At 56.6% G+C, this 14782-nt stretch overlaps 1 protein-coding gene across 1 annotated transcript; it reads left to right on the top strand.

Moving 5' to 3' along the window:
• Positions 1 to 1124: 1124 nt before the first annotated feature.
• On the top strand, positions 1125 to 2051 carry LOC142475798 (uncharacterized; the record flags this gene model as incomplete). Its single annotated transcript, XM_075581532.1, has 2 exons — positions 1125 to 1482; positions 1530 to 2051. Coding segments are annotated over exons 1-2 (880 nt in total), but the record flags the coding sequence as incomplete, so codon positions are not given.
• Positions 2052 to 14782: the final 12731 nt, after the last annotated feature.

Here is a 14782-nt window from a genome sequence, read left to right on the forward strand (position 1 = left end):
GATCCTGGTGTGGGTAAGCCGGGTGCGGGGAGCAGAGGAGATCATGGTGTGGGTAAGCCGGGTATGGAGAGCAGAGGAGATCCTGGTGTGGGTAAGCCGGGTGCGGGGAGCAGAGGAGATCATGGTGTGGGTAAGCCGGGTATGGAGAGCAGAGGAGATCCTGGTGTGGGTAACCCGGGTATGGAGAGCAGAGGAGATCCTGGTGTGGGTAAGCCGGGTGCGGGGAGCAGAGGAGATCCTGGTGTGGGTAAGCCGGGTGCAGAGAGCAGAGGAGATCATGGTGTGGGTAAGCCGGGTGCGGAGAGCAGAGGAGATCCTGGTGTGGGTAACCCGGGTATGGAGAGCAGAGGAGATCCTGGTGTGGGTAAGCCGGGTATGGAGAGCAGAGGAGATCCTGGTGTGGGTAAGCCGGGTATGGAGAGCAGAGGAGATCCTGGTGTGGGTAACCCGGGTATGGAGAGCAGAGGAGATCCTGGTGTGGGTAAGCCGGGTATGGAGAGCAGAGGAGATCCTGGTGTGGGTAAGCCGGGTATGGAGAGCAGAGGAGATCCTGGTGTGGGTAAGCCGGGTGCGGAGAGCAGAGGAGATCCTGGTGTGGGTAAGCCGGGTATGGAGAGCAGAGGAGATCCTGGTGTGGGTAAGCCGGGTATGGAGAGCAGAGGAGATCCTGGTGTGGGTTAGCCGGGTATGGAGAGCAGAGGAGATCCTGGGGTGTGGGTAACCCGGGTATGGAGAGCAGAGGAGATCCTGGTGTGGGTTAGCCGGGTATGGAGAGCAGAGGAGATCCTGGGGTGTGGGTAAGCCGGGTATGGAGAGCAGAGGAGATCATGGTGTGGGTAAGCCGGGTGCGCGGAGCAGAGGAGATCATGGTGTGGGTAAGCCGGGTATGGAGAGCAGAGGAGATCCTGGTGTGGGTAAGCCGGGTATGGAGAGCAGAGGAGATCCTGGTGTGGGTAAGCCGGGTATGGAGAGCAGAGGAGATCCTGGTGTGGGTTAGCCGGGTATGGAGAGCAGAGGAGATCCTGGGGTGTGGGTAACCCGGGTATGGAGAGCAGAGGAGATCCTGGTGTGGGTTAGCCGGGTATGGAGAGCAGAGGAGATCCTGGGGTGTGGGTAAGCCGGGTATGGAGAGCAGAGGAGATCATGGTGTGGGTAAGCCGGGTGCGGGGAGCAGAGGAGATCCTGGTGTGGGTAAGCCGGGTATGGAGAGCAGAGGAGATCCTGGTGTGGGTAAGCCGAGTACGGAGAGCAGAGGAGATCCTGGTGTGGGTAAGCCGGGTATGGAGAGCAGAGGAGATCCTGGTGTGGGTAAGCCGGGTATGGAGAGCAGAGGAGATCCTGGTGTGGGTAAGCCGGGTGCAGAGAGCAGAGGAGATCCTGGTGTGGGTAAGCCAGGTATGGAGAGCAGAGGAGATCCTGGTGTGGGTAACCCGGGTATGGAGAGCAGAGGAGATCCTGGTGTGGGTAAGCCGGGTGCGGAGAGCAGAGGAGATCCTGGGGTGTGGGTAACCCGGGTATGGAGAGCAGAGGAGATCCTGGTGTGGGTAACCCGGGTATGGAGAGCAGAGGAGATCCTGGTGTGGGTAAGCCGGGTATGGAGAGCAGAGGAGATCCTGGTGTGGGTAAGCCAGGTGCGGAGAGCAGAGGAGATCCTGGTGTGGGTAACCCGGGTGCGGAGAGCAGAGGAGATCCTGGTGTGGGTAAGCCGGGTATGGAGAGCAGAGGAGATCATGGTGTGGGTAAGCCGGGTATGGAGAGCAGAGGAGATCCTGGTGTGGGTAAGCCGGGTATGGAGAGCAGAGGAGATCCTGGTGTGGGTAAGCCGGGTGCGGAGAGCAGAGGAGATCCTGGTGTGGGTAAGCCGGGTATGGAGAGCAGAGGAGATCCTGGTGTGGGTAATCCGGGTATGGAGAGCAGAGGAGATCCTGGTGTGGGTAAGCCGGGTATGGAGAGCAGAGGAGATCCTGGTGTGGGTAAGCCGGGTATGGAGAGCAGAGGAGATCCTGGTGTGGGTAAGCCGGGTATGGAGAGCAGAGGAGATCCTGGTGTGGGTAAGCTGGGTGCAGAGAGCAGAGGAGATCCTGGTGTGGGTAAGCCTCTCTCCCCTCCCTTCCTTCTCCTCTCCCCCCTCCCTTCCGTCTCCTCTCCCCCCTCCCTTCCGTCTCCTCTCCCCGTCCCTTCCTTCTCCTCTCCCCCTCTCTTCCTTCTCCTCTCCCCCCTCCCTTTCTTCTCCGTTCCCCCCTCCCTTCCTTCTCCTCTCCCCCCTCCCTTCCTTCTCCTCTCCCCCCTCCCTTCCTTCTCCTCTCCCCCCTTCCTTCCTTCTCCTCTCCCCCCTCCCTTCCTTCTCTCCCCCCTCCCTTCCTTCTTCTCTCCCCCCTTCCTTCCTTCTCCTCTCCCCCTCCCTTTCTTCTCCTCTCCCCCCTCCCTTCCCTCTCCTTCTCCCCTCCTCCTCTCCCCTCCTCCTCTTTGGCCTGAGAGTGGTCATGACACTGTAGTAACCTGTGCCCCGATCCCTGGGACTGTCGGGGTATGTAGGCGACGTGTGTGTGACACACACAAAGTATGCACACACATATATATTATACACATACACGCGCACACATCGCCTCCATAGCCTGACGGTCACAGGGAGCATTGTAGATATGTGTGTGTATTATATTTATTATGTCAGGGTATGGAGGTGTGTGTGTGTGTGTGTGTGTGTGTGTGTGTGTGTGCTGCTCCCAGGGACTGTGGGGGTATGGAGGTGTGTGTTTCCTGCTCCCTGGGACTGTGGGGGTATGGAGGTGTGTGTGTGTGCTGCTCCCAGGGACTGTGGGGGTATGGAGGTGTGTGTGTCCTGCTCCCTGGGACTGTGGGGGTATGAAGGTGTGTGTGTGTCCTGCTCCCTGGGACTGTGGGGGTATGGAGATGTGTGTGTGTGTGCTGCTCCCAGGGACTGTGGGGGTATGGAGGTGTGTGTCCTGCTCCCAGGGACTGTGGGGGTATGGAGGTGTGTGTGTGTGTGTGTGTGTGTGTGTGTGTGTGTGTGTGTGTGTGTGTGTGTGTGTCCTGCTCCCTGGGACTGTGGGGGTATGGAGATGTGTGTGTGTGTGCTGCTCCCAGGGACTGTGGGGGTATGGAGGTGTGTGTCATGCTCCCAGGGACTGTGGGGGTATGGAGGTGTGTGTGTGTGTGTGTGTGTGTGTGTGTCCTGCTCCCTGGGACTGTGGGGGTATGGAGGTGTGTGTGTGTCCTGCTCCCTGGGACTGTGGGGGTATGGAGATGTGTGTGTGTGTGTGCTGCTCCCTGGGACTGTGGGGGTATGGATGTGTGTGTGCTGCTCCCTGGGACTGTGGGGGTATGGAGGTGTGTGTGTCCTGCTCCCTGGGACTGTGGGGGTATGGAGGTGTGTGTGTCCTGCTCCCTAGGAATGTGGGGGTATGGAGGTGTGTGTCCTGCTCCCTGGGACTGTGGCGGTATGGAGGTGTGTGTGTGTCCTGCTCCCTGGGACTGTGGGGGTATGGAGGTGTGTGTGTGCTGCTCCCTGGGACTGTGGCGGTATGGAGGTGTGTGTGTGTCCTGCTCCCAGGGACTGTGGGGGTATGGAGGTGTGTGTGTGCTGCTCCCTGGGACTGTGGCGGTATGGAGGTGTGTGTGTGTCCTGCTCCCTGGGACTGTGGGGGTATGGAGGTGTGTGTGTGTGCTGCTCCCTGGGACTGTGGGGGTATGGAGGTGTGTGTGTGTCCTGCTCCCTGGGATTGTGGGGGTATGGAGGTGTGTGTGTGTGCTGCTCCCTGGGACTGTGGCGGTATGGAGGTGTGTGTGTGTCCTGCTCCCTGGGATTGTGGGGGTATGGAGGTGTGTGTGTGTCCTGCTCCCTGGGACTGTGGGGGTATGGAGGTGTGTGTGTGTGCTGCTCCCTGTGACTGTGGGGGTATGGAGGTGTGTGTGTCCTGCTCCCTGGGACTGTGGGGGTATGGAGGTGTGTGTGTGTGCTGCTCCCTGGGACTGTGGGGGTATGGAGGTGTGTGTGTGTGTCTTGCTCACTGGGACTGTGGGGGTATGGAGGTGTGTGTGTGTCCTGCTCCCTGGGACTGTGGGGGTATTGAGGTGTGTGTGTGTGCTGCTCCCTTGAACTGTGGGGGTATGGAGGTGTATGTCCTTCTCCCTGGGACTGTGGGGGTATGGAGGTGTGTGTGTCCTGCTCCCTGGGACTGTGGGGGTATGGAGGTGTGTGTGTGTGTCTTGCTCCCTGGGACTGTGGGGGTATGGAGGTGTGTGTGTGTCCTGCTCCCTGGGACTGTGGGGTTATTGAGGTGTGTGTGCTGCTCCCTGGAACTGTGGGGGTATGGAGGTGTGTGTGTGTCCTGCTCCCTGGGACTGTGGGGGTATGGAGGTGTGTGTGTGTGCTGCTCCCTGGGACTGTGGGTGTGGAAGGTCACTCTGTCACCCTGCAGTGGGTGTTGTAGGTCACTGTGTCACCCTGCGGTGGGGGTTGGAGGAGAGGTCACCGTGTCACGCGGGGGGGTGGGGGAGGGGAGGTCACTGTGTTACCCAGGACTTTTAACACCATTTATATTTAAGGGATCAATCACAGGGCAAAACAAGACTGAAATAAAATGAGGTTTATTTTGGATAAATCCTTAGAAACACACAAAAATACAAAATACAGACGGGGGGTCTGGGGAATGAGATCTACCTTTCCTAGGAGCAGGGACCCACTTCAAATGGGTTTCCCCTGTCCGCTTCTCTGCTTCTGGATATCAGAGTGCTGAACACACAGCAGCCCCCCTGACTGGTATCTCCAGCTGGTCATAGTCCAACTCCACACTCCATAGTGTCTCAGATGGTCCTCTCCACACTCCTTCCCAGAGTGTCTCTCCCTCTGTTAGACTTTTCTGCTCTGACCAGCAGTGTTTCTTATATACCCCTTGGTGGCTATCCTTTAACATTGAGCAAAGGTAGCCAGCCAAGAGAAACAGTGCCTGGGGCTCAGACCTGGTAACGGATTATATTAACTAGTGCCCTCCTTTGTTCTGATCATATCTTTTCTATAGAACAGTTCAGCTAAAGGGATTACAGAAACCCCCTCCATAGAAATGATAGGAACAGGCACATAACATCATTTACATTGGCAGGGATGCAATGTTAATTCAATCACCACACAATACCAACTACTGTCATCCTGCGGTGGGAGGAGGGATGGTTACTGTGTCACCCTGCGGTGGGAGGAGGGATGGTTACTGTGTCACCCTGCGGTGGGAGGAGGGATGGTTACTGTGTCAAAAACATCTCAAATTGTCTGTGTGTCCTGCAATCCTCATACCCTGCTGTCTATTTAGCTAATTTTAGTTCAATTTAGGTAAAAACATCTCAAATTGTCTGTATGGAAATCATCCCCCTATTGCCTTAATTTAATTCATCTTTCACACTTGTGCAAGACAACAACCACCTTTGAAAAACAATTTGGTTTAACTACCCTCACATGTGCTAATTAAGTTTGTTGTACCAACCAGGTGACTTTCTAAATGTATATAAGTTAACTTACAACAGCCATTGCTGCTTGCAGCCTTTGCTCTTAAGCAGAAATGCTTTTAAGTAGAAATCTTTAAAGTAGTATGGAAGTATAAAAAAGGAAGTTCAAAAAGAAGTGGAAAAAGTGGACACAATCTACTGCTTCTGATTCCTGCATTTGAACTACGCTGGAAAGGAGGATATCATCCCACACTGCACATCTCAACACATTGCTATTGCTGTGATGCCACCTTTACTTTTTATATTTACTGTAACCTCACTTATTCTCAAATTATGCACTTCCTTCCACCAGCCTCATCATGTCTCTAACTCTATTCATATTTCGCCATCTCTCCTTACTTCACCACTTCTCAGTTCACATGAACTCCTTTCTTACCTGCGCCCTCTGTCACCACACAGCTATACACCCTGCACTAAAACACACCCCTACAAATCAGCCTCACACATCCTCTTTCTGTCCATGCTTCTCCTCCTTGCTTCTGGGGATATCTCTCCCAATCCTGGTCCCTGCCTTATTTCTACTTGCTCTCGTCCTCGCCTTCCACATGCAACTTCTACTCCTTCTGGTGTCAATCCCTCTAACCTCATACCCATCCCCTGCCACCCTCACTCCTCTCTCCCTTTCTCCTGTGGCCTTTGGAATGCTCGCTCCCTCTCTAACAAGTTCCTCTCTGTGCATGGCTTCTTTCTCTCTCACTCCCTGCTCCTATTTGCTATAACTGAGACCTGGCTCACTCAGTCTGACTCTGCTCTGGAAGCTGCCCTCTCCTATGGTGGCCTTTCCTTCTCCCACACTCCACGCCCTGGTGTCAGGGGTGGAGGCGTGGGGCTCCTGCTCTCCTCTCTCTGCCGTTACAGAACAGTTTCTATTCCCCCCTCTCTTGCCTTTCCCTCCTTCGAGGCTCACACAGTCCAGATCTTCTCTCCTCTCCCGGTCCATGTGGCGGTCATCTATCGCCCACCTTCCTCTACTCATCCCCTTCTGCCTTTCTCTCTCACTTTGAATCCTGGCTCTCTTTCTTTCTCTACTCAGACTCCCCTGTTCTTCTCCTTGGGGACTTCAACTGCCACATTGATGACCCCTCTCTCCCTTGGGCTTCCCGCTTTTTTTCTCTAACCTCTTCTTTTGGCCTCCAATAGTGGACTGCAGCCAGCACCCACAAGGATGGCCACTACTTAGACCTGGTTTTCACTAAAAACTTCTCTCTCCGACTTCTCCATTTCCCCTTTTCCTCTCTCCGACCATCACCTCATCTCATTTTCTCTCTCTCGCTTCTCCATCTCCATCTCGCCCTCGTTTTTGCAGAAACCTGCGCTCTATTAACCTACCAGCTCTTGATTCCACTTTACGCTCCTCCCTCTCCTCTCTCAGTTCTGCTTCAGACCCTGACAACCTGGTCAGGAACTACAACTCTGCCTTATCTTCCTCTCTTGATCTTCATGCCCCACTTTCTCTCTGCCGTCCTCGCCCTTCTAACCCCAGACCCTGGCTAAACTCCCACACACGTATGCTGCGTTCCTCCACTCGTTCCTCTGAACGCCTCTGGAGGAAATCTCATACGCTCGCAGACTTCATTCACTACAAATTTATGCTATCCTGTTTCAACTCTGCCCTCTTTCAGGCTAAACAAACCTACTTTTCATCACTAATCAACACACACAAGTCTAACCCACGCCGTCTCTTTTCTGTCTTTGACTCTCTACTCAGACCACCCTCAGCTGCCTCCTCTTCTTCCTCCATCTCACCTCAGGACTTTGCTGACTTTTTTAAGAAAAAGGTGGAGTCCATACGGCAGAACATCCCATCTGTTGCCTCCTCCCATCCCACAATGCTTCCCAACTCTCCTCCTGTCTTTCTTGACTCTTTTTCTGCTATCTCGGAGGAGGATGTATCACTGCTGATCTCCTCTTCTCCCTCTACCACTTGCCCTCTTGATCCCATTCCCTCCCATCTCCTAAAACCTCTTGCTCCTTCTATAATCCCTATGCTCACACAGATCTTTAACTCTTCCCTCTACTCTGGTACCTTTCCTTCATCCTTCAAGCATGCAACCGTTATACCATTACTCAAAAACAGCAAGCTTGACCCTACCTGTCCTTCTAACTATCGACCTGTCTCCCTCCTGCCTTTTGCCTCCAAACTCCTTGAACGTCTTGTATTCTCTCGATTGCTACACTTTCTCAACACCTATTCTCTTCTAGACCCTCTACAATCTGGCTTCCGCACTGCTCACTCTACTGAAACAGCCCTCACTAAAATAACTGACGACCTCCACGCTGCCAAAGACAGAGGTCATTACACTCTGCTCATATTACTCGACCTCTCTGCAGCATTCGACACCGTGGACCACCCTCTTCTCCTTCACATTCTCCATACTCTTGGTATTCGGAACAAAGCTTTATCCTGGATCTCCTCTTACCTCTCCCATCGTACCTTCAGTGTCTCTTTTGCTAACACCTCCTCCTCCTCTATTGATCTCTCTGTGGGGGTACCCCAGGGCTCTGTCCTGGGACCCCTTCTCTTTTCTCTCTACACACTCTCTAGGTCAGGGGGGCGCAAACTTTTTTCCCTGCGCCCCCCTGACGGCTGTCCCCTCGCTCCCGCGCCCCCCCCAACCCCAACTTACCCGCGCTCCGGCGTAATGACGTCACGTTGCCATAGCAACGTGACGCCACATGACCTCGCAGCGTCATTTTGACGCCGCGTTGCCATGGCGACGCCGGGAGGAAGCCGCCGGAGCCACGGGTAAGTATGGTTTACAGAGGCCCTGCAGCTCCCCCGGCACTTAATTTAAGTGCCTTCGGGAAGCGCGCGGGGCCTCTGTAAACCCCGCGCCCCCCGTCGGCAGTCTCGCGCCCCCCCTGGGGGTCGCGCCCCACAGATTGCGCACCGCTGCTCTAGGTGACCTAATCACATCTTTTGGGTTTAAATATCACCTCTATGCTGACGACACAAATTTACCTTTCAAGCCCTGACCTTACACCTGCTATACAGACCAAACTTTCTGAATGCCTCTCTGGAATATCATCCTGGATGGCCATCCGCCGACTGAAACTTAACATGGCAAAAACAGAGCTCCTTGTACTACCTCCCAAACCTGGCCCTACTACCTCCTTCCACATTGCTATTGGAAATACGATCATTCACGCAGTAGCCCAAGCACGCTGCCTAGGGGTCACACTTGATTCCTCTCTCTCATTCTCCTCTCATATTCAAAACATTTCTAAAACCTGTCGCTTTTTCCTCCGCAATATCACAAACATACGCCCTTTCCTCTGTTACTCGACTCTAAAACTCTGACTCAGGCCCTCATTCTCTCACGTCTTGATTACTGTAACCTCCTGCTGTCCGGCCTTCCTGCCTCTCACCTGTCTCCCCTACAATCTATCCTAAATGCTGCTGCCAGAATCACTCTACTCTTTCCTAGATCTGTCTCAGCATCTCCCCTCATGAAATCCCTCTCCTGGCTTCCGATCAAATCCCGCATCTCACACTCCATTCTTCTCCTCACTTTTAAAGCTTTACACTCTTCTGCTCCTCCTTACATCTCAGCCCTAATTTCTCGCTATGCACCATCCCGACTCTTGCGTTCTGCTCAAGGATGTCTTCTTTCTACCCCCTTTGTATCTAAAGCCCTCTTTCTCCTTAAACCTTTCTCACTTTCTGCCCCACACCTCTGGAATCCCCTTCCCCTTAATACCCGACTAGCACCCTCGCTATCCACCTTTAAGACCCACCTTAAGACACATCTGCTTAAAGAAGCATATGAGTAGCACTGGATAATCATGAACACATGATACATAAAGCTTGGCCCCCTGCAGACGCACTTACCAGAACTCCCTCCTACTGTCTCTGTACGTTCTCCCTACCTACCAATTAGATTGTAAGCTCCTCGGAGCAGGGACTCCTTCCGTAATGTTACTTTTACAGTATGTCTGAAGCACTTATTCCCATGATCTGTTATTTATATTATCTGTTATTTATATGACATGTATTACTACTGTGAAGCGCTATGTACATTTTATGGCGCTATACAAATAAAGACATACATACATACATACCCTGCGGTGGGAGGAGGGATGGTTACTGTGTCACCCTGCGGTGGGAGGAGGGATGGTTACTGTGTCACCCTGCGGTGGGAGGAGGGAGCGTTACTGTGTCACCCTGCGGTGGGAGGAGGGATGGTTACTGTGTCACCCTGCGGTGGGGGGAGGGATGGTTACTGTGTCACCCTGCGGTGGGAGGAGGGATGGTTACTGTGTCACCCTGCGGTGGGAGGAGGGATGGTTACTGTGTCACCCTGCAGTGGGAGGAGGGATGGTTACTGTGTCACCCTGCGGTGGGAGGAGATAGCGTTACTGTATCACCCTGCGGTGGGAGGAGGGATGGGTACTGTGTCATCCTGCGGTGGGGGGAGGGATGGTTACTGTGTCACCCTGCGGTGGGAGGAGGGATGGTTACTGTGTCACCCTGCGGTGGGGGGAGGGATGGTTACTGTGTCACCCTGCGGTGGGAGGAGGGATGGTTACTGTGTCACCCTGCGGTGGGAGGAGGGATGGTTACTGTGTCACCCTGCGGTGGGAGGAGGGATGGTTACTGTGTCACCCTGCAGTGGGAGGAGGGATGGTTACTGTGTCACCCTGCGGTGGGAGGAGGGATGGTTACTGTGTCACCCTGCGGTGGGAGGAGGGAGCGTTACTGTGTCATCCTGCGGTGGGAGGAGGGAGCGTTACTGTGTCACCCTGCGGTGGGAGGAGGGATGGTTACTGTATCACCCTGCGGTGGGAGGAGGGATGGTTACTGTGTCACCCTGCGGTGGGAGGAGGAAGCGTTACTGTGTCACCCTGCGGTGGGAGGAGGGATGGTTACTGTGTCACCCTGCGGTGGGAGGAGGGAGCATTACTGTGTCACCCTGCGGTGGGAGGAGGGATGGTAACTGTGTCACCCTGCGGTGGAAGGAGGGATGGTTACTGTGTCACCCTGCGGTGGGAGGAGGAAGCGTTACTGTGTCACCCTGCGGTGGGAGGAGGGATGGTAACTGTGTCACCCTGCGGTGGAAGGAGGGATGGTTACTGTGTCACCCTGCGGTGGGAGGAGGGAGCATTACTGTGTCACCCTGCGGTGGGAGAAGGGAGCGTTACTGTGTCACCCTGCGGTGGGAGGAGGGATGGTTACTGTGTCACCCTGCGGTGGGAGGAGGGAGCGTTACTGTGTCACCCTGCGGTGGGAGGAGGGATGGTTACTGTGTCACCCTGCGGTGGGAGGAGGGATGGTTACTGTGTCACCCTGCGGTGGGAGGAGGGAGCGTTACTGTGTCACCCTGCGGTGGGAGGAGGGATGGTAACTGTGTCACCCTGCGGTGGGAGGAGGGATGGTTACTGTGTCACCCTGCGGTGGGAGGAGGGATGGTTACTGTGTCACCCTGCGGTGGGAGGAGGGATGGTTACTGTGTCACCCTGCGGTGGGAGGAGGGATGGTTACTATGTCACCCTGCGGTGGGAGGAGGGATGGTTACTGTGTCACCCTGCGGTGGGAGGAGGGATGGTTACTGTGTCACCCTGCGGTGGGAGGAGGGATGGTTACTGTGTCACCCTGCGGCTGGAGGAGGGATGGTTACTGTGTCACCCTGCGGTGGGAGGAGGGATGGTTACTGTGTCACCCTGCGGTGGGAGGAGGGAGCGTTACTGTGTCACCCTGCGGTGGGAGGAGGGAGCGTTACTGTGTCACCCTGCGGTGGGAGGAGGGATGGTTACTGTGTCACCCTGTGGTGGGAGGAGGGATGGTTACTGTGTCACCCTGCGGTGGGAGGAGGGATGGTTACTGTGTCACCCTGCGGTGGGAGGAGGGATGGTTACTGTGTCACCCTGCGGTGGGAGGAGGGATGGATACTGTATCACCCTGCGGTGGGAGGAGGGATGGTTACTGTGTCACCCTGCGGTGGGAGGAGGGAGCGTTACTGTGTCACCCTGCGGTGGGAGGAGGGATGGTTACTGTGTCACCCTGCGGTGGGAGGAGGGATGGTTACTATGTCACCCTGCGCTGGGAGGAGGGAGCGTTACTGTGTCACCCTGCGGTGGGAGGAGGGAGCGTTACTGTGTCACCCTGCGGTGGGAGGAGGGATGGTTACTGTGTCACCCTGCGGTGGGAGGAGGGATGGTTACTGTGTCACCCTGCGGTGGGAGGAGGGATGGTTACTGTGTCACCCTGCGGTGGGAGGAGGGATGGTTACTGTGTCACCCTGCGGTGGGAGGAGGGATGGTTACTGTGTCACCCTGCGGTGGGGGGAGGGATGGTTACTGCGTCACCCTGCGGTGGGAGGAGGGATGGTTACTGTGTCACCCTGCGGTGGGAGGAGGGAGCATTACTGTGTCACCCTGCGGTGGGAGGAGGGTGCGTTACTGTGTCACCCTGCGGTGGGAGGAGGGATGGTTACTGTGTCACTCTGCGGTGGGAGGAGGGAGCGTTACTGTGTCACCCTGCGGTGGGAGGAGGGTGCGTTACTGTGTCACCCTGCGGTGGGAGGAGGGATGGTTACTGTGTCACCCTGCGGTGGGAGGAGGGAGCATTACTGTGTCACCCTGCGGTGGGAGGAGGGAGCGTTACTGTGTCACCCTGCGGTGGGAGGAGGGTGCGTTACTGTGTCACCCTGCGGTGGGAGGAGGGATGGTTACTGTGTCACTCTGCGGTGGGAGGAGGGAGCGTTACTGTGTCACCCTGCGGTGGGAGGAGGGTGCGTTACTGTGTCACCCTGCGGTGGGAGGAGGGATGGTTACTGTGTCACCCTGCGGTGGGAGGAGGGATGGTTACTGTGTCACCCTGAGGTGGGAGGAGGGATGGTTACTGTGTCACCCTGCGGTGGGAGGAGGGAGCGTTACTGGGTCACCCTGCGGTGGGAGGAGGGATGGTTACTGTGTCACCCTGCGGTGGGAGGAGGGAGCGTTACTGTGTCACCCTGCGATGGGAGGAGGGATGGTTACTGTGTCACCCTGCGGTGGGAGGAGGGATGGTTACTGTGTCACCCTGCGGTGGGAGGAGGGAGCGTTACTGTGTCACCCTGCGGTGGGAGGAGGGAGCGTTACTGTGTCACCCTGCGGTGGGAGGAGGGATGGTTACTGTGTCACCCTGTGGTGGGAGGAGGGATGGTTACTGTGTCACCCTGCGGTGGGAGGAGGGTGCGTTACTGTGTCACCCTGCGGTGGGAGGAGGGATGGTTACTGTGTCACCCTGCGGTGGGAGGAGGGATGGTTACTGTATCACCCTGCGGTGGGAGGAGGGATGGTTACTGTGTCAACCTGCGGTGGGAGGAGGGAGCGTTACTGTGTCACCCTGCGGTGGGAGGAGGGATGGTTACTGTGTCACCCTGCGGTGGGAGGAGGGAGCGTTACTGTGTCACCCTGCGGTCGGAGGAGGGTGCGTTACTGTGTCACCCTGCGGTGGGAGGAGGGATGGTTACTGTGTCACCCTGCGGTGGGAGGAGGGTGCGTTACTGTGTCACCCTGCGGTGGGAGGAGGGATGGTTACTGTGTCACCCTGCGGTGGGGGGAGGGATGGTTACTGTGTCACCCTGAGGTGGGAGGAGGGATGGTTACTGTGTCACCCTGCGGTTGGAGGAGGGAGCGTTACTGGGTCACCCTGCGGTGGGAGGAGGGAGCGTTACTGTGTCACCCTGCGGTGGGAGGAGGGATGGTTACTGTGTCACCCTGCGGTGGGAGGAGGGATGGTTACTATGTCACCCTGCGCTGGGAGGAGGGAGCGTTACTGTGTCACCCTGCGGTGGGAGGAGGGAGCGTTACTGTGTCACCCTGCGGTGGGAGGAGGGATGGTTACTGTGTCACCCTGCGGTGGGAGGAGGGATGGTTACTGTGTCACCCTGCGGTGGGAGGAGGGATGGTTACTGTGTCACCCTGCGGTGGGAGGAGGGATGGTTACTGTGTCACTCTGCGGTGGGAGGAGGGAGCGTTACTGTGTCACCCTGCGGTGGGAGGAGGGTGCGTTACTGTGTCACCCTGCGGTGGGAGGAGGGATGGTTACTGTGTCACCCTGCGGTGGGAGGAGGGATGGTTACTGTGTCACCCTGAGGTGGGAGGAGGGATGGTTACTGTGTCACCCTGCGGTGGGAGGAGGGAGCGTTACTGGGTCACCCTGCGGTGGGAGGAGGGATGGTTACTGTGTCACCCTGCGGTGGGAGGAGGGAGCGTTACTGTGTCACCCTGCGATGGGAGGAGGGATGGTTACTGTGTCACCCTGCGGTGGGAGGAGGGATGGTTACTGTGTCACCCTGCGGTGGGAGGAGGGAGCGTTACTGTGTCACCCTGCGGTGGGAGGAGGGAGCGTTACTGTGTCACCCTGCGGTGGGAGGAGGGATGGTTACTGTGTCACCCTGTGGTGGGAGGAGGGATGGTTACTGTGTCACCCTGCGGTGGGAGGAGGGATGGTTACTGTGTCACCCTGCGGTGGGAGGAGGGATGGTTACTGTGTCACCCTGCGGTGGGAGGAGGGATGGTTACTGTATCACCCTGCGGTGGGAGGAGGGATGGTTACTGTGTCAACCTGCGGTGGGAGGAGGGAGCGTTACTGTGTCACCCTGCGTTGGGAGGAGGGATGGTTACTGTGTCACCCTGCGGTGGGAGGAGGGAGCGTTACTGTGTCACCCTGCGGTCGGAGGAGGGTGCGTTACTGTGTCACCCTGCGGTGGGAGGAGGGATGGTTACTGTGTCACCCTGCGGTGGGAGGAGGGTGCGTTACTGTGTCACCCTGCGGTGGGAGGAGGGATGGTTACTGTGTCACCCTGCGGTGGGGGGAGGGATGGTTACTGTGTCACCCTGCGGTGGGAGGAGGGATGGTTACTGTGTCACCCTGCGGTGGGAGGAGGGATGGTTACTGTGTCACCCTGCAGTGGGAGGAGGGATGGTTACTGTGTCACCCTGCGGTGGGAGGAGGGAGCGTTACTGTATCACCCTGCGGTGGGAGGAGGGATGGGTACTGTGTCATCCTGCGGTGGGAGGAGGGAGCGTTACTGTGTCACCCTGCGGTGGGAGGAGGGATGGTTACTGTATCACCCTGCGGTGGGAGGAGGGATGGTTACTGTGTCACCCTGCGGTGGGAGGAGGGAGCGTTACTGTATCACCCTGCGGTGGGAGGAGGGATGGTTACTGAGTTAACCTGCGGTGGGAGGAGGGAGCGTTACTGTGTCACCCTGCGGTGGGAGGAGGGAGCGTTACTGTGTCACCCTGCGGTGGGAGGAGGGATGGTTACTGTGTCACC

This window comes from Ascaphus truei, unplaced genomic scaffold (assembly GCF_040206685.1).
Source record: "Ascaphus truei isolate aAscTru1 unplaced genomic scaffold, aAscTru1.hap1 HAP1_SCAFFOLD_1389, whole genome shotgun sequence".
Classification (NCBI taxonomy): Eukaryota; Metazoa; Chordata; class Amphibia; order Anura; family Ascaphidae; genus Ascaphus; species Ascaphus truei.